This window comes from Geotrypetes seraphini, chromosome 5, assembly GCF_902459505.1.
Source record: "Geotrypetes seraphini chromosome 5, aGeoSer1.1, whole genome shotgun sequence".
Classification (NCBI taxonomy): domain Eukaryota; kingdom Metazoa; phylum Chordata; class Amphibia; order Gymnophiona; family Dermophiidae; genus Geotrypetes; species Geotrypetes seraphini.
In genome coordinates, this window is record NC_047088.1 from 14,094,936 (window position 1) to 14,115,054 (window position 20,119).

Genomic DNA, 20,119 nt, shown 5'->3' on the forward strand with positions numbered 1-20,119 from the left:
TGAGCAAAGATCTGATGAAGGGGCCTGGAGTGGAGTGTCCATTCGTGAGGCTGGAGAAGACGACTCAGTTTGTCCGCCAAGACATTGTCCCTCCCCTGAATGTAGACAGCTTTGAGGAAGGTGTTGTGGCGAACCGCCCAATCCCAGACTTTGAGAGCTTCCTGGCAGAGGGAGGCCGAGCCCGTGCCCCCTTGCTTGTTGACATAATACATGGCGACCTGATTGTCGGTGCGAATGAGGACCACCATGTCGTGAAGCAGATGTTGAAAAGCTTGAAGAGCATTGAAGATGGTTCTGAGCTCCAGAAGATTGATTTTATGGAGTCGGTCCGCACAGGTCCAGAATCCCTGAGTGCGAAGCCCATCCAGATGCGCTCCCAAGGCATAGGTCGAGGAATCGGTTGTGAGAACCTTCTGGTGGGGAGGAGAATGAAACAGCAAACCTCTGGATAGATTCGAAGAGGTCATCCACCAGAGCAGAGACTGCCGAAGAGCAGGAGTGACTGTGATGTGTCGAGTCAACGGATCCGACACCTGAGTCCACTGAGATGCCAGGGTCCACTGAGGAATTCTGAGGTGGAGACTGGCAAACGGTGTCACATGAACTGTAGAGGCCATGTGGCCCAGGAGGACCATCATGTGTCTCGCTGAGATGGTCTGGCGAGAAGACACAGACTGGCAGAGATGAAGAAGAGCATCCATGCGCTGAGAAGGAAGGAATGCTCTGAGACGTACGGTATCCAGGACAGCCCCGATGAAGGGAAGAGACTGGGTCGGCTGTAGATGAGACTTGGGAAAGTTGATCTCGAATCCCAAACTCTGCAGGAACAGAATCGTTGACAGGGTCGCTGAGAGGACCCCCGAGGCCGAGGGAGCCTTGATCAGCCAGTCGTCGAGGTAGGGGAATACCTGAAGACCTTGGTTCCGGAGGGCCGCGGCCACCACCACCAGACATTGGTGAAGACTCTGGGGGACGAAGACAGGCCGAATGGAAGCACTCGATACTGCAGATGGAGATGTCCCACCCGAAATCTGAGGAACTTGCGAGAGGCCGGATGAATGGGAATATGAGTGTAGGCCTCCTTGAGATCCAGAGAGCATAACCAGTCGTTCTGCTCGAGGAGGGGGTAGAGAGAAGCAAGTGTCAGCATGCGAAACCTCTCTTTGACTAGGAATTTGTTGAGGACCTGAGGTCCAAAATGGGTCGCAGGTCGCCCGTCTTCTTTGGAACAAGGAAGTACCGGGAGTAAAACCCCTGGTTCAGTTGGTCCGACGGAACCGGCTCCACGGCACGAAGCCGGAGCAAAGCCTGAGCTTCCTGAAGAAGAAGGGCGGTCTGAGTCAAGTTGGAAGGATACTCTCTTGGAGGGTGGTCCGGAGGGACCCGATGGAAATGAAGAGAGTATCCTTCCTTGATGATAGTAAGGATCGGTTGTTATGGCCTCCCAGCGATGATAAAAATGATGGAGGCGCCCTCCGATGGGAAAAACAGGGGGAGGCAGAACGAGGTTGGTTATGCCCTCGACGAGACAGTCAAAAAGGCTGAGTGGTCTTAGGGACAGCAGGCGACTGAGACTTAGGCTGACCCTTCTGAGGAGGCTGACGCTTCGCCGGTTGCCTCGCAGGTGGAGTTTGCCTCGGCTGATAACGCCTCTGATAAATCAACGGCGGACGAGAAGGTCGAGACTGCTGAGGCTTAGGCTTCAGCCGAAGGATAGATTGGAAGGACTTTTCGTGGTCAGACAACATCTTCGTGACAGTCTCGATGGATTCGTCAAAAAGATCCGCCCCAGCACACGGGACGTTCGCCAGGCGGTCCTGAAGATTCGGGTCCATATCAATGGTCCGCAACTAGGCCAACCGGCGCATCACCACCGAGCAGGCCGCCGCTCGGGCTGAGAGCTCGAACGCATCATAGGCAGATTGCATTAACTGAAGCCGAAGTTGGGACAGCGAAGCAACCACTTCCTCAAACTCAAACCTAGCCTGGGACTCGATGTATGGTGTGAACTTCCGAAGCACAGGTAGAAAAAATTCCAAGTAGGCTGCAAAGTGGAAATTGTAATTCAGGACTCGAGACGCCATCATCGAATTCTGATAGATGTGTCGACCAAACTTATCCATGGTTCTGCCCTCGCGGCCCGGAGGCACTGAAGCATAGACCTGGCCAGGATGAGACCGCTTGAGCGAGGATTCGACCAGGAGGGACTGGTGAGAAAGCTGAGGACCCTCGAAGCCTTTATGATGCACCGTGCGGTACCGCGCATCCAATTTGCCAGGGACCGCAGGGATAGAGTAAGGAGACTCGAAGCATCGCATGAAGGTCTGGTCGAGGAGCTTGTGCAGGGGAAGCCGCAAGGACTCTGCCGGAGGACGAGGCAAGTGCATGGTATCGAGGTACTCCTTGGAATATCGAGACCCAGCATCGAGAGTAATGTCCATGTCATCTGCCATCTGCCTGAGGAACGATGAAAAGGACAGTTGGTCCGCCGTCGCCGGTCTGCGAGACGGACTAGAAGAAGAAGAGGCTTCAGGCTCCAGAGAGGCCTGCGAGCAACAGGACGAGTAGAAAACCTCAGGGTCCTTGAACTCCGGGCCCGGAGGAGGAGACCCAGTCGAAGCAGCATACCCCAACCGAGGCAATTTCTTCTGAGGCGAGACGGTCGAGTGCCGAGAGGAATGCTTCAAAGAATGTCTGGATCGATGCCTGGAAGGGGATCGAGCCCGTCTGTGAGAAACTGGGTCAGACGCCTCCAAGGAGCAGATCGGACTCGATGCCGTCGATCGCAGAGGCGGAAGAGTCGGTGCCTCCCTTGACGCCGCCCAGGCTTGATAGGGGGTTTGGAAGAACTCGTCCTGCTTCCTGCTATGCCCAGGACTGGGTGGCCCCGAAGGTGGACGCCACACTGAGTCATGGGGCGGAGTAATCGGTTCCAAGGGAGGCAGGTCACTAAACGAGGCTTTCCTCGAGGGGATGGGCTCCAAGGGAGGCATATCACTAAGAGAGGCCCTCCTCGAGGGAATCGGTTCCAAAGGAGGCACAGCACTAACGGAGGACCTCCTTGAGGACCCGGACACCGCTCGCCGCTCCTCCTCGCCGAGCAACGAGGTCGTGCGGCGAGGAGGAGGAGGAGGGGGCGGTCCGCCCCTCGAAGCCGAAGCTGGGAGGTCACCCTGGATGGTGGCAATCAGTCGAGGCCCCATGGTCTGCATGAGCTCCACGAACTGAGCCTCCAGAAGAGACCGCAACGAAGCCGATATGGAGGGATCCGCACCAAAAGGGGGCCCTTCCGCACGGTCTCCGCGGTCCTTCGGTGCTGCGTGCTTCTGCTTGCCAGTCTTCGGCACCTTGAGCACCACCGGTGGAACTGTAAGGGTCGATACCTGCTCCGAGGAGACGGAGGAAGGCACTGGCGCCGGGGCCGAAACCGGTGTGAACGATGCCGGTTTCAGGAGGCCCGAAGCAGCCGGGGAGGCAGAGGGCTTCGCTGAAGGAGTCGAAGCACCCGTCGATGTCGATGTCGAAGCTGCAGGATCCGATGAAGCTTCCATCTTGAACATGGACTCCCACAGCAGACAGCGACGCTTAAACGCTCTCGCCATCAGAGTGGAGCAAGGCCGGCACGATTTCGGGAAGTGACCCGGTCCCAGACACTGTAAGCAGCGTCGATGAGGGTCCATGAGCGAAATCGCGCGCTGGCACTTGCTACACTTTTTGAAACCGGTAATCGGCCGGGACATAGGCCGGAAAAGCTCCACCGCAAGGTCGAAGGCGCAGGGCCCCAGCCACGCGGCCGACCCGGTATCGGAAGGAAAAATTTTTTTTTTTTTGAAAAAAGAAATCAAAGAAAGAAATAAATGCACAGGAGAGCCAAAAGATCTCAACCCGTGGCAAAATAGAAGGCAAAAAAAAGAGATTCAATGGGCGCAAATTGAAGATAGACTTCTCAGCTCCGCGGAAGAAAAAGAACTGAGGAGACACGCCCGGACCATCGGGCGGGAAGGCACTGGCGCATGCGCGGTGCGGGCATCTCGAAACTTCTGAGTTTCTTCAAGCAAGACATGCTTGCAAGATGTCCGTATCGGGGCTCTGTCGGATGACATCACCCACTAGTGAGAATACCTGCCTGCTTGTCCTGGGATAACTGCAGATATGTACAACGATGTAGGCAAACTTTATTGTGACAACAAAAATGTAATTAAAAACCTTTTTACCAAACAGGGGACCCAACACGGTCCATGTTTCGGACAACCTTCATCAGGGGTCCATGGTATAAAAGGGAAAAAACATAAGTCACAAAAAATACAGTGAAACATACAATAGAAACAAACAGATAAGATGTAATGCCGAGATTTTACAATATCTAGTGACCTTCGGCGTTACATCTTATCTGTTTGTTTCTATTGTATGTTTCACTGTATTTTTTGTGACATATGTTTTTTCCCTTTTCTACCATGGACCCCTGATGAAGGTTGTCCGAAACATGGACCGTGCTGGGTCCCCTGTTTGGTAAAAAGGTTTTTAATTACATTTTTGTTGTCACAATAAAGTTTGCCTACATCGTTGTACATATCTGCAGTTTTGGTTTGTTTGCTCCTTGTTGGTTTTTTCACTGCAGACAATGTTGGACCCTCCCTTTTTTCCTTTGGGTTTTGTTGCTTTGTCACGAACCTAGCAAACAGCACAAAATTAAGGGAGGGAAATGTAGGCTGGGAGAGGGCATGACAGAACAAAAATAAAAGAAGGCAGTGCTATTATTAAAAGAAAATTTTTATTTATTATTCAAAATACATCCAAGCTTTCACTACTGGCCTTCAACAGGGCAGGTCTGTGAATTAGGACCTCCAACTTGATAAAACTACAGGTTCTGGGTTAAGAATAATCTGACTTTTCACACCAAAGCTGTCAACGGTGGATACACACTTTTACAATTCTACATGGCTGTTGGAGGTGGTAAGTTTCCCTCCTCACCACAGGCACTGTTGTTAACTTTGATATTTACAATTCTTGCTCATTAAAGTGATGCAAAAATAAAACAGTATATCTACATTTTGCAAATCAGCCCAGAGTAGGAAAATCGCCTTTTTTATAAAACCCAACATCCCTTAATCAAGTACTAAGCTTCAAAAATCACAACATAGATTAAAAATAGTCCTGACACATTATTGCTTAATATTACAACAAATAATTTATATAAAATATTCATACAGAATTTCAAGTCTATAGCTAGGATGATTTGGGGATCAACTGTAGTGCAAAGAGTTGGTGCGGCCACTAAGAGATCGTTGTATAGCAGGTTAAAGCACCCGGTGAACCTGTAAAATGCCACTGACTAGTCAAAGCAAATAAAATGGACACTCTTTCACTAACGGCAGCAGTTTGAAAACATCTGGTGCTACAGGATAATAAATTATAAAATCAGCTGAAAACTAGTGTCGCAAGTAACCACTAAACACCTGGGATTCTGATTGAGTAGCTAGAACAGAAATTTACAAAGGTACAATGTTGCTGTTCTGGCAATAGTTCTCCACATAAGCAGTTGAATTTATTTATTTTAAAGGGGACAGAACGACACTCAGGAATGGAGAAAGACAAATGGCATTTCTGTCTAAGACAGCATTTAAACACAACTTCACCAAAATTCAGAGCTGAACAAATAACTCGGGACTTAAATTCCACACTGTATGACTCTTGATGTTCCTGCTTTAAACCTTTATTAATCTTATGTAAGCTACAGCAGACAATTGCAGGGTATAACGGTATATATACTCAAATATAAACCGAGATTTTAGGGTCAAGAAAATGGTCCAGACCTGTTGCAGGTTTCTATTGGGCCTGCCTGAAGGCCTGACGGTCCAGCGGTGAGCCAGGACAGGAGTGATCCTACCCTGGGTGACTCAAAACCACCCCACCTCCCTGCAGACCTTACCTTTACAGGCCATGGTGGTCTAGCAGTGAAGCGGGGAAGGAGCGATCTTTCTATGCTCTTGCCTTTGAGAGCCGCAATCAAAAATGCCTGCTGCGACTTCTCGCTGCAGTCTCACGAGCTCCCACGGTCTCGAGACTGCAACAGGAACTTGCAGCAGACATGTTTTGATTGCAGCTCTCATGGGGCAGGAGCATAGGAAGATCGCCCCTGCCCTGCTAAACCACCAGCGCTTTAAAGGTAAGGTGTGCAAGGATCAGGGAGGTGGTTCGGAAGTGGGGTGGTTCAGTCAGCTGGGACAGGATGTGGAAAGGATCGCTCCTGTCCTATCGCTGGACTACCAGAGCTTCAGGCAGCCCTGTACTGGGCATCGGGGGCTGCATAGGAAGAGAAGGAAGGAGGGATGGGTACAAGACAGGGCACTTGAATATAAAACCCCTGGTTTATATTTGAGTCTACCTTTTTTCCTCCTTTTTTGGGGGAGAAAAAAAAGTTACCTCAGTTTATATTCGAGTATATACAAACATGTCAAGATTGTGAATTTACCTCTCTGTATCATGATAAAGATCAATCCAGTACTAGGATAATACCCAGCCTAATTCTTCATGCACTCTATGGTATGGTCAGCTTGCTGTTTGAAGGCAATGTCTGAAAAAAGTAACTGCTTCCCAGTTCCCAAGGTATCATAGATGTTTAGACATTTATTCTAATGCCTCTTGTAATAAAAGGAGAAAAACAAATATGTGATTAATCATCCTTAACAAATGATCACTTTCAACATCAAACTGCTCCTCCAATGATCAACTTGAAGAGCTGCTAAGGAACCTATCTCACAATTCTTAAATTATTTCAATGTATTGCTACAATTCAATCGTCTCAACTACTTCAAATGTCTAGAATAGATTAGCAGATGCTAAGCTGTTCTTTTGCGAGAGCCCCTACAGTAGTCTGAAAAATCCCTGAGAAAGATCACTCTGGCCTCCAGGATCCGTGGCCGGCTGCAGACATTTAAAAAACAACACCCACACTCTTCTATCCTTTGCTGCTAACAGACGCCCAAGTGCAACCCAGGAGTTGCAGACACTCTTTTGGAGGTGGGAGCTTGCGAGAAGAGGAAAACATATGTGAGACTAGAATTCTAATCTGCAATATTGTACTCCAAACTAGCTCAGGGAACCCCATAAGGGTTAGAGGGGAGGGGTGCCTCTTCCTAGCTGCACACTTCATGCCATTCAGGCAGCAGGAAGTCAACTTCCAGAAAAAGACCAAAAAAAACCATTGGAAAAAAAATAAAGAAATAAAGGGAACAGGTCAGAATGACACCTTCATGCTCGCCTACAGAAGGAAGAACTGGAAAGGGCAGAAGGTGAAGGAGCTGAAAAGTTGTGATTAACATCTTCTGCAGAATACTCGCCAGCACGTATGGATAACCCTACGGTTCAGCATACCATTCCAACTACACTGAATAAACCTTTAGCATGCAAGACGTCTCTAAAGGGAATCATGTATCTTGGAAACACTACAGTGGAGCTACATAGGACTGAAATTTCTCCCTAGCGAATATTTCACAGATGGTACTTGTTCAGTTCACCATCACTCCTCAGAATCACCACCTTTCAATTTTATGGATTCTTCACTTCCAATTCATTACAGTTCTTGAAAGAAATGAATACGAGATTTGGAGTAGGACCCTTCTAATTCATTCAGCCAAATTTTTATTTGCCGTCCTCAACTTTCAGACTTATTTTCTTGTGTTAATGAGGACCACCAGCTATCAATGTGATGACTGTGTGATCCACTGGACATCCTGTCACTATAGGTCCGGACGTCCTCATAAAAATGTGCAATTTGCCTTTCATTCATTCTCAAATTAGACATTACATATGTATTACAACACACACACGACAACTTTGTTGATGGTCCCTGGAATGAGTTACAGACTTGCACACAGTATAAGATTGAGAATGAAGAGCAGTTTGTCTCAGTTCACTCCTTTGGTCTGGCCATACAATCGGGTCGATATGCATGCACTACGACAGTCTCTGCAGGCTTCCTGATGTAGTCTTTGGCATTACACGAGGCTTCCAGGCCACGAGACCACCACTAGAGTGACTCTGTTTCTTTGTTCCTTCAGCATAGGAATTAGCTCTGCGTTGCTCATGCCAGTAGCAGATACACCATTCACAGCTACTATTTCATCTCCGCACCTGTTTGTTAGAAGGAATGTGAATGCCATCAGTACACAGTCTTTACATAAGTGTGTCTGAAGTTGCACAGTAACGTCTTCAAGGCAATTAGCACCAATTATGGGAGATATGTTAGGTGTGACTTGTAGATTAGAGAATGACACGGGGACAATTTTTTCCCCATCCCTGTCAGCTCTGCCTTAACCACACAAGCCTCAAACACTTATGATCTGAAAGTGTTTGAGGCTTGTGCCGATGAGGACGGAGCTTGCAGGAATGGGGCAGGGACCGGAAAAGAACTCACTTGGACGGGAAAATGAGTTCCCGCGGGGATGGGGAAAAAATGTGTCCCCGTGTCATTCTGTACTGCAGATCTTGCAGCTCAAGTGAATGTTCTCTCATAGCGGTGGTAGCTAACATGGCAAAATGGGAGTATTCTGCTCATGAACACCACCTTTCAGTCTGCTCACTGCTTGAGGAGAGCCCCTGCACAGGCCAGCTCACAATAGATAGAAAAAATAGATTTAAAGCATGAGTACAGCACATAAAGGTCAATTGCTTGTCCTTCCTATGGGCATCGCTGCTCTGCGACTTCCAGGTCAGCCCTGCTCAGTTTTCTCTATGAAGCTGCTGCCTCTGCCACTGCTTAGAGCACGGGTGTCAAAGTCCCTCCTCGAGGGCCGAAATCCAGTCTGGTTTTCAGGATTTCCCCAATGAATATGCATGAGATTTATTAGCATACAATGAAAGCAGTGCATGCAAATAGATCTCATGCATATTCATTACATTAGTGATTTCTATTCCGCCATTACCTTGCGGTTCAAGACGGATTACACAAGAGTTGTCAGGAGGTTACAAGAGTTGTAACATTACATAAGAATTGTCGAAAACTTAAGGAGCAACATGTTGGGTAATTAGAAACATTTTAGATTAGATATGGGAGGAGTGTGTGGTAGGTGGAGTTAGGGAAGGAACTGGTCATGTTAAACAGGTTTTATGTGTTTTTTGAAGAGTAGGGTTTTAGTTTCTTTTTTGAAGATTTTGTAGTCTGTGGTCGTAGATAGCAGATCGGCGATTTGTCTGTCTAGTTTAGCTGCTTTGGTGGCCATTAGCCATTAGAGTTTTCCTCTTTTGACATTTTTGGTTGGTGGGTGTGTGAATAGTGCGTGGGCTCTCCTGTGCCTGGTTGAGGTGGATTGGGTTAGTCGGTTGTTCCAGTAGGTTGGGCTTTCTCCATTAATAGCTTTGTATAGTAGGCAGTAGAATTTGAAGTGTATTCTTGCTTGTATTGGAAGTCAGTATGAGTTGTGGTATGCTTCTGGGTTGTGATCATATTTTTTCAATGAGTAGATGAGTCTTAGGGCTGTATTTTGTATTGTTTGTAATTGCTTTATCATGGTTGCTGGGCAGGGGAGGTATAGTATGTTGCAGTAGTCTATTAGTCCAAGGATAAGAGATTGTACCAAAAGTTGGAATTGTTTCCTGTCGAAGAATTTTCGGATTTGTCTTAGGTTTCTCATGGTCATGAATGATTTTTTTATTACTTTGTTGATTTCTGGTTGCATGGTACAGCCTCTGTCAATTAGTACTCCAAGAAGTTTTAGTGTGGGTTGAATGGGGTATGATATCGAGTTTATTACTAGGTTTGTTAAGGTTGGAGTTTTACTGTTTTCTAAGAGGAGGAATTTTGTTTTGTCAGTTAAGTTTTAGTTTGCAATTTGTCATCCATGTTGCTAGTGTTTCGAGAGTTCTGTGTATTGTGCCTGTCATGGTGGATTCTGGGTGGTCGAAGGGGAGGAGAATGGTGATGCATCTGCATAGCTGTATGAGGTTATGCCATGTTTGTCTAGGTAGGAGCTGAGGGAGGCTATGTATATATTGAATAGTGTGGGAGAAAGAAGTGATCCTGAGGAACTCCGCAGGGGTTGGATTCATTGGGGAAATCCTGAAAACCCAACTGGATTGCGGCTCTCGAAGACTGACATTTGACACCCCTGAATTAGAGGAAACAGATTGTTTGGCACTATCTTGAAAACTGGGAAGACATTAGAGCTCTTATTACTTTAGGATTATGTTCCTTTCTCTTAACAATTAAACAAAGGATTCCCCTGCAACCTAACTTTCTACATTTATGGCTAGCTTTCAAAGACTTTAATTACCGTATTTGCCGGCGTATAAGACGACTTTTTAGTACCTTAAAATCTTCCCAAAAGTCGGGGGTCGTCTTATACGCCGGGTACAGTTTACATGCCCTTACTTGCGGGGCTGGATATACTCAGTCGCGCGGCTCTTCTTCTCCCTACCTTCTCTGCTTGCAGTACAGAGCCGAACGGAAGTCTTCCCGACGTCAGCGCTGACGTCGGAGGGGAGGGAGGGCTTAAACAAAGCCCTCCCTCCCTCCGACGTCAGCGCTGATGTCGGGAAGACTTCCGTTCGGCTCTGTGCTGCAGGCATGGCAGGTAAGGAGAAGGAGAGTAGCCTCGCGGTTCTAGTGGCTACCAAGAGAGAGGGGCGGCCGCCCCGCCCCGGTTGCAGCACAGCCGGCCAGGTTCCCTTACTTTTGTGGCACTTCCCCGACTGACCGATAACAGCCCGGGTCCGACAATCCTCCCTGCCCTGTAGCCGCGAATCTAAATACCTTCTTACAGCAGCTGTAAGAAGGTAATTTAGATTCGCGGTTAAGGGCAGGGAGGTTTGTCGGACCGGGGCTGTTGTCGGTCAGTCGGGGAAGTGCCACAAAAGTAAGGGAACCTGGCCGGCTGTGCTGCACCCGGGGCGGTAGAGAAGGTGTGCGGAAGAAGGGGTCGTCTTATACGGCGAGTATAACACAAAACTCTATTTTTTAACTAAAAGTTGGGGGGTCGTCTTATACGCCCAGTCGTCCTATACGCCGGCAAATACGGTACTTCTTCAGGTCCACAAAGGTCTGTGATAACCTGACGAAAGAAGTGCAGTTTTTTAGCGTTTGAGCTGCTCAGATGGTTTGTCTGCAGGGCGGGATAGTAAGTCTCAAATAAACAAATGTGAAACTTGAAAGCTGGTCCAAAAGATAGCAAAAGCTGGCCAATAAACGAGGTCTCACCCACAACTTCTTGGACTTTATTCCTTCAAATTCCACAGGGCAAACACATCAATCACACTACTTTTCCTTAACAACCTGCTACCAATTCTGGATTACCTTAGAATCAAAATACCTTTCTTCAGGTGATGTAAATGGAAGTGCACCATTATAAGCTAAAACTACCTGCAAAACTATTCTGCCAGAATCGCCGTAAGTGGCACCCAGAGCATCCTACAGCAAAGGCTTCAGAAAACCCCATGGAAATGTGAACCACTCTTCCTACAGGGTTACAAAACTTAAAAGGAGAGGGGCTGAAAAGGTTGATGCAAGAAAGGTAGAAAGCCTAACCCCCTTCCCCGATAAGTCATAAGTCAGTAATAAAACAAAACTGATTAAGTATATAAGACCATAAGAATAGCTTTACTGGGTCAGACCAATGGTCCATCAAGCCCAGTAGCCCGTTTTCACGGTGGCCAATCCAGGTCGCTAGTACCTGGCCAAAATCCAAAGAATAGCAGCATTCCAGAATCTCAAAGATTAGCAAGATTCTGGAACCCCAAATAGGAGCAATATTCCATGCAGAATCCTCAAAGAGTAGCAACATTCCATGCTACCGATCCAGGACAAGCAGTGGCTTCCCCCATGTCTTTCTCAATAACACTATGGACTTTTCCTCCAGGAATTTGTCCAAACCTTTCTTAAAACCAGCTACGCTATCTGCTCTTACCACAACCTCTGGCAATGCGTTCCAGAGCTTAACTATTCTCCAAGTGAAAAAATATTTCCTCCTATTGGTTTTGAAAGTATTTCCCTGTAACTTCGTCAAGTATCCCCTAGTCTTTGACTTTTTTGACAGAGTAGAGCTCACTCCTGAGAATACAGAGAGTAGGATGGCTGTATTCTGAGCCTCTAAATACCAGAGATACAACCTACCATGACCCACTAGAGACATCCTCACAGGCAAAAACAAAGTAGGATTGAACCTATGATTTAGTCTATGATCCTCCTAACAGGGAGCATATGGACTATGTAGGTGGAACTGAACCATTTTGCTAAGGTATGCCCTTCCCAGAGTGGCCACAGTGGTACAGCCCAGGGATGGGTCACTTCATGTTCAAAAGGAGTAGAAGGAAGTTGACTTGAAGTGCGTGAAGGAGGAGGTCTGTCTCCTGTTTCAGAGGGAGGAGGGAGCACTGCCACTCCTGTCCTCTCTGCCTGGAAGACAACAGGGAAGGAGAAGCTGGTGTTCTCTCCCTGAATGCTTGTGAATCTGGAGAAGAAAGAAGCCTCGTTCCCATGCCTAGCATCTCGTAGTGTTTCTAGTATCCGGTGAAGCAGTGTTTCTTGCAATGGGGAGCATGAAAAAGGTGTAGAGAGCTGTCCAACAGGTGCTTAATAAAGGAACCTGTGGGAGTCCATGAGGTGGTATGAAAAGAAATGCAGAGGAGAGATTCAGGAACAGGAAGTATCAGGTACCAAAGAGTCAGGAAGCCCAGAAGTGTGTGGTGTTTTTTCCAATCATATGCTGTGACACTGCATAAGGGCTTATTTACAACTACTTTGTCTGAAGTGACTCTGAACTAGAATTAGTATGTCTTAGATCCTGAAGTGAAGAATCTCTTGCCCTATCAGAAAGTAGAGAATGACACGGTGACAAAATTCAACCCCGCAGATAACCACAGGGAAACAATCCCATGTCATTCTTTAGTGTCTATCTCAACCTCAGTCCTTCTACACAGCATTCTTCAATGCAAGACTCGAGGTTCAGGGCTGGGCCCATTCAGACTCTTTGTGTGAGCCAAGTATAGGACAATCAAGCCATTGTGACATCGCTGATGAGGTTGGCTCTTAGGCATTGGTGGAATGAGGCATTATGACATCACAATCTCAGCTCTGGATATCAAAGACTGTCATTCTTTCGTATGTATCTCAACCTCAGTCCTTCTACACCAGCATTTTGCAATGAGGGTCAGTGGCTGGGTCCACTCATACTCTGATTCTTCCCTCTCTCCTTAAAGAATGACATGGAGATGGTTTCCCACAGTTATCTGTGGGAAAGGTGATGAATTTTGTCACTGTGTCACTCTTTATCAGAGAGTTCACAGCAGGCTTTTATATATATGACATAGGGAATTCCACCAAAAATTATAGTTTAGTCTACTCCAGTTTTTCCAATTGTACGTAATTTGTTGAATGGCAACTCCGGTCATTATAAGTAATAATTTGTTATTATTTGAAGAAATTTGACTTTTTGCTCTCATTGCCATACCAAAATTTCAGGCAATATATGAGCCCTTGATCCAGCGTTGTTAACCCAGAAGGGGGCTACATATACCTCTAGTAAAGTAAAAAATAAAATCCCACTGCAACACAGAGAACTACCAAAATCCACAATGGAAAGCAAAGAGAAAGACAGAATCAGTAAGAACATCCCTCTGCATACCACATGGCTATTCAATGCTGCTTTAAGGCTACAGATATCCCGTGATAACTGCCAAGTGATGGGCTACCTTTAACTGCAAGTATTCATCAGGTCGCTTTTCAGTGCCTTATTCTTTACACAGTAAATTCACTCTTGACTGTGATCTTTAGAAAGTGATTGTGCTGAGGGGTTGTTGTGTTTATTTTTTTTTGTATTTTATGTACCTACTGATTGGAAATATCATGATCCCATGTGTTGTCATTATCAGCTATCATGATTTTGCTTACAACTGCCGCAGGTGATAATCTTACAGAAAGAAGCCTTTCAGATGATCAAAAGGACAAATTGTGATAACAAATTTCAATACCAACGTTCATGGTAGTGGGATCCACTGAATCTCACACTAAGTGTTGCCTTTCAATTAGAATTAGTATTAGAAATTTCCCATATGTTCCATAATGCTCACAATGCTTTTTAAAGAAAATATTTATATTAAAAATTAAATTAAATTGAATAATTATAAGTAATAAGGCTTACAAAAAATAAAGATTTAAGTAGGTATTTTATAGATTGGTAGTAGGTGGTGGACATAAATGATTATAATAATATACAAGACAGGAACTTGGATTGGTATATATCATAAGGGATTCTGAAGACTGATGTCTGTATAATTTATGACATGTCCACCACAAAGTTTATTTAACAAGAAGTGTAATAATTGAGACACGCAAAATAGTGAATATTAGAAATTAAAAATAATGCAGGTGATAATCTTACCATTTCTGCTCTACACCTGAATCTGTAAGCTTATTGTGTGCATGTCACCTTTTGTTAAAATAAGGAAATATTAGTGCACATAAGAATTTTCCTGCTGTGAGTAGAAAGCCTGAAACCCTATGTAAAAATATCTCCTAAGTTAATCATTAAATCTTGGTCATTTGTTCCTGGATCTGCCCTATTAATCCCTCAGCCAGGCTCAGTTTCCAGGATATCCACAAGGGGTATACATGAAAATATTTACATATTCTGGGTTTCCAGAGGACCTAAATATCCACAGTCAAAAAAACATGCACGAAGTGCATTTGAGTACACTGGGAACCCAAATCCAGAACATGCAAATTTCTCTCATCCGTGTTCATTTTGGATATTCACCTGGCTGTGAGGTCAGTGAGACGTATTTCAGAACTAATGCACTTTGTCACTAGAGATGACAGCAAATGTCTGAAACATGCCACTGCTATAACCACCTCCCACCCACCTTTTCCTCAAGCCCCAGGAAAACAAGAACTCAGTACTTCATTGGAGAAAAGCAAGAAGAGAGAAGCATAGAGGCATACTAAGTGTCATACTTCAGCCTTCCGTCAAAGAATGCAGGTGTTGCGGGTACGACAGTTTTAATGAAGAAGGGCTGATGCCCTTTGCTTTCCTCAAAGCCTCCCACGATGCTGAAGCCCCAGCTTTCCCGGCTGCTTTTCTGCAAGGTAATGTCTCGGCAGTAGTGCAGGGAGCTGAAAGGGAAGATGACGTGATAAAGTGGCCAGTTCTTCCAACACATCTGTACTTTTCTTGGAGATCATAACTACTTCTGTCAACATGCAGGATGTTACGACAATCATTAACACACTTCAACATACTGGCAGAGATGATAAACTAGCAGTAGTGCACCCTATTTTAAATAACTCAAGAATGTTTATTAACTTTAACAGTCATACAAAACCACACACATCCTAAAATATTCTTCATTCATCTCAGAGGACCATCAGAGGTGAGAAATAGAGAATAAATTTGTCCCCATCCACACAGGAACTCAATTTTCCTGTCCCATTCCTGTAAGCTCTGCCTTATCAGCACAAGCCTCGAACACTTATGATTTTAAAGTGTTTGAGGCTTGTGCAGATGAGGACAGAGCTTGCCGGAATAGGGCAAGGACAGGAAAAGAACTTGCTGGCAGCAGCCATTCAGAGAGTGGCGCAGGGCCGGACGGGAGCTTGAGAAGCTCGCTCCTGCGTGCCTGTGCACCGCTGGCTGTGAGATCGGAAGGAGCGGCACAGGGCAGGAGGGTAGAAATTTTACTCCTGCCCATACACCGCTGGACCACCAGGGATACGAGAAAGGGTACACGGGGGGGGGGGGGAAGAAAAAAGCTTGTATTGGCTGGGAAGGAGGAATCCCTCCTGTCCTGGCCTACTAGAGCCTGCATCAAGTCTGGGAGGGGGGGGGGGGTCGAGTGAAGACCCGAATATAGGACAAGACTCCCATTTTTGGGACTTTTTTGGACCCAAAAATCTCATCCTATATTCGAGTATATATGGTATTTAAATATGCTTATTACCAAGAAAGTTTCCTGCTCCAGCCTTCCCTTCCCAGGCTGAGGCATACAGGGAACATAGGAAAGAAAGGCTGACTAGAGCGGTCAGAGCAGAGATGTTTGGTGCAGTGGTTAAAGGTACAGCCTCAGCACCCTGAGGTTGTGGGTTTAAACCCCCACACTGCTCCTTGTAACCCTGGCAAGTCACTTAATCTCCCCATTGCCCCAGGTACATTAGACAGATTGTGAGCACACTGGGACAGACAGGGAAAAATGCCTAAGTACCTGAATGTAAACAACTTAGGCTAGAAGTGGTATATAAATACTAAAATAAACAACTAATAATCCAGCCCTTTTAATCGTATTGTTTCCCGCCTCCACGAAGCTGCTGGCTGGTTTAGTGATGGTCAGACAGTGGAGCTTTCTCGTCTCTAACGTATAATCAAACAACTTACCTGGGGAGTGCAAGCCACATAACCCAGAGTGGTGACCACACCAAGTCATGCTCTCTGGCCGTGTCAGGGGGAGCTTCTGGGGGATCCAGGGGACCATCTGCTGCAAGAAGCTCCAGTGCTTTTAGCACCACCGCATGAGAGGCTGCATTAGACTTCAGTGCCGAAACTGCCTCCGCGTAAGCGAGATGGGTCAGATCAACCCCATTAATGCTCAAGAGCACGTCTCCTGGAGATCACAAGGGAGAGAGCGCTTACCAGTGAGAGCCCAGAAACTTCTGCTAGAAGACCTGGCCCAGCTTCTTCTTTGTTCGTTCTATGTAATACTTTGTCATTCGTTTTCTTTTCCTATATTCATTTAATACCCTTTTTATTGGACTAACAATGTAGTTTATAATGATTAGCTTTCATAAGACTTTTGAAATCAAAATGACAAAATATTTTGATACCCACCAGACAAGACTCAACAAGGACCTTGGTTTTCTTTCTCACTACAAAGGAATTCAAACTGTTTTGTCACCTCTTTGTCTTTCATGTTGCCAACATTTGCTTATTTCTGATCTGAGGAAGAAGGGGTTACCTTCAAAAGCTAATCATAAACTACATTAAAAGGTATTATTTTCTTCCTTTTGTGCTCTTGTTTTATTTCTACATATTACCTTGAAGAGTGGACTAAAAAAACCACCATGCCTTTTCTCTATATTCATTTGTAACCGTAAGCTGTCCTGAAGCCTCTAACAGAGGGTACAATGTGTGTGTGTGTGTTTAAATATATATGTAAAGTAAACTAACAGCATGCCAACCTTTCGGCTAACAATGGATTTTCTCCCAACTTTTGTTAAATTTGTTTGTAAGAAGCCTGAACTCCTGATATATTCAGGGCTTAACACAGAAAAGAGAACAAAGCTTTTGCAGGGTTGGCACAATTTTGCAGACACCTGAGGTTTTGCATAGCTGCTAACTCTGCACAATGAGCTGCCTTAGAGCACGGTGCATGCATGAACATGCAGATTATGCACTAAACTGCACCAATGAGGAGACTGACAGGCTGCGCGCAATGGTGGAGCTGTAATGCCAAGGTTGAGGTGGCATACATTGAGAGTCATCTGAGGTGAAGTGTCACACTTCATCTGAAAATGACCCAAGATCCCTAGTTGTATAGTGCAGTGGTCTCTAACCCTGTCCTGGGGGACCACCAGGCCAATCGGGTTTTCAGGCTAGCCCTAATGAATATGTATGCGAGAGATTTGCATTTAATGGATGTGATAGGCATGCAAATATGCTCCTTGTATATTCATTAGGGTTATCCTGAAAATCCCCCTCCTTGTCCCAACTCTTTGTCCCTGGTACTCTACGGCAGTGTTTCTCAACACGGTCCTGGAGTACCACCCCCCTTGCCAGTCAGATTTTCAGGATATCCACATTAAATCTACAGAAACTTGATTTGCATATACTTCCTCCATTATTCATTGCATATTCATTGTGGATATCTTGAAAACCTGACTGGCAAGGGGTTACTCCCGAACCGAGTTGAGAAACACTGCTCTAGTGGACTTCTCTCCCCCCTTCCCTATCTCCCTCCTCCCAAAACACAAAAAGCCCTGGTACTCTAGTACCTTGCCTCTCCCCCGCCCAGACCCTTGTCACCCACTTTTTTGCCTTATTTGGCCAACTGGCCCCTGCAGGTACTTTAGGATGAACTGCTAGGTGTCAGAAGCTGCAATTTTAAATGACAGCGGTGCCAGAGACAAGAACCGATAGGCATTACTCCTGCCATTACATTTCCTGAGGTGTGTTTGGGGAAGGAAGTATGCCCACTAGATTACCTTGGATTTGGGGGAGGGGGGGTTGTGTGTGTTTGGGGGAGGGAGAGATGAAAACAATGCAGATCTGATGAGTTTATGTCCCCCTTCCCATCAGTACATGAGGAGGACGCTGTAGTGAGGAGCTCCAGAATATCTTACAGCGTGCACTGGATTTTTTTTTCTGACAGTGCACACTTTTTAATGCAGCAGTAATCTGCATGCTCACTGTTTACTACAGCCAGGCAGTAACTGATGTTTGAGATTTTACACACGAGGTTATGAGTTGCGGGCATAGGGTGAAAGTTTGTCTGGGTTTTTTTCTGAAGAAGGAGGATTTTTTTCCCATTTGGATCACTGAGAGTGCTAACTGAAGAGCTGATGCAGGAAGTCGCATGCTGATGGCTGAGCATGTGGATTCTAATGTGAACTTCCCATAGAAGATCTTTTCCTTCTGCAATACTTCATGCTATCATTTTATTTATGGCTTCTAACTTCAAATTTCTTTGGGTTCAATATTCAAAAAGGTTAATTGGGCAGGGGAGGCTCCTGCTGCATTAAGCCAAGTTTCTAGGTTTATTTTTGACTTAGTATACCACCTAAGGAAAACCTTCAAGGCGGTTTGCAATCATAATATACTCCTAAATGGGATATACTGCTGTATATTACCTGGGACTTGCAGTTAGGCCAGGGTGATCTGGGAGCAGTTCTGGCACTTAACCGGTTAGAAGTGAGATTCAGTCTGCTAACTGGTTAAGTAAGTGCATAACATTAGGACAGTTAACCAGGGCTGGTGCCCTGTTAACCTCTGGGTGATCACACTGACCTAGATATTCAATGCCAGAGCCTGGACAGAGCTCAACATTGAATATCTGCAGAGGCTTAAAAACGGCTGAATATTGGGGCAGTTTCATTCTTATGCTTAAGAGTACAGAATAGAAACGTAACACAAGATATTTAATTGGACCGCTCTCTGCTCTCAACATATTCAGAAGAGAATATGAATAAAAGCAATATCTGCAAATTAAAAAAAAAAAAAAAATAAGTACAATAAAAGCTTACAGCTGAGGCACCTCTATAAAAATTTTGGGGAGGTGGAGGAAATGAGGGGCAGGGACTCAATTTGTGACCCGTCAAGTGTGATATCCCTCGAGGTTGGACGCACTCCCAAAAGGGTCCCCTCCAAGCTCAGTCTGGCACCAGATGGGGACAAGAAGGCCACTAAACAACTTCCAACAGCCCTACACTAACCAAGGGAAGATTGCAACAGCTTACCACACTTGCTGGAGACCGAGAACAAACTGGTTATATTAGGGAGAAGCCAAAAGTTTTTGTCTGAGTCTCCACCTGCTGGTCATGGTGAGCTATTACCCATCAGTGAACTGTACCGGTCTAGAAAGGCGCTAAAGCAGCAGCCTTTTTGCAAGAGTGATAAAATAGAACGTCTTGAAATGTAAAAATTTCAGCATTGTCTCATTTACAGTAACCTGCAACTATATTGTGAGACATTTAGTGCAACACATGAAAACAATTCTTTAAGTGCCTTGCTATTCACCCGCACTCACCTTTCTTGATCCGGCCATCCCGAAGAAGGCATCCAATGGGCTGCACACTGGACACATAAATGGGGAGCTTGCTTCTACTGTCCCTTCCTCCTCCGATAGTTATTCCCAAGGACTCACGGGGCTCCTTTTTTATGGTCACAATCTTTTCTTGGCACAAGGGCCCCACCGACAGTTCCTAGAAAGAAATATAAAAATCTAAATCAAAGCTATATAAAACTGATATTTACTGACCTTTTCAAATCTAAACTCAAAGCGGGTTAATCAGGTACAAGTATTTCCCTTCCTCTTAGAGATTACAATCTAAGTAATGCGGAGTGAAGTGGCTTGTGGAATGCTGCTACTATTTGGGCTTTCGCCAGGTACTTGTGACTTGGATTGGCCTCCATGAAGACTGATC

The 20,119-nt window shown here is 45.7% G+C and overlaps 1 protein-coding gene across 5 annotated transcripts in view; it reads right to left on the reverse strand.

Annotated features, from left to right (window-relative positions):
• Positions 1–4,752: 4,752 nt before the first annotated feature.
• The window catches only part of LOC117361011 (ligand of Numb protein X 2-like), a 91,928-nt gene continuing 76,561 nt past the window's right edge, over positions 4,753–20,119 (reverse strand). For 4 of the 5 annotated variants that reach the window (XM_033945769.1, XM_033945771.1, XM_033945772.1 and 1 more), the window contains 4 exons: positions 19,723–19,897; positions 16,359–16,584; positions 14,945–15,103; positions 4,753–8,133 (listed from right to left, as the gene is read on the reverse strand). In XM_033945769.1, the coding sequence (XP_033801660.1) occupies positions 7,998–8,133; positions 14,945–15,103; positions 16,359–16,584; positions 19,723–19,897 (696 nt within the window). In that variant the 3' untranslated portion in view covers positions 4,753–7,997. The remainder of the gene's footprint in view (positions 8,134–14,944; positions 15,104–16,358; positions 16,585–19,722; positions 19,898–20,119) is intronic. The other variant, XM_033945773.1, reaches the window with a different exon arrangement.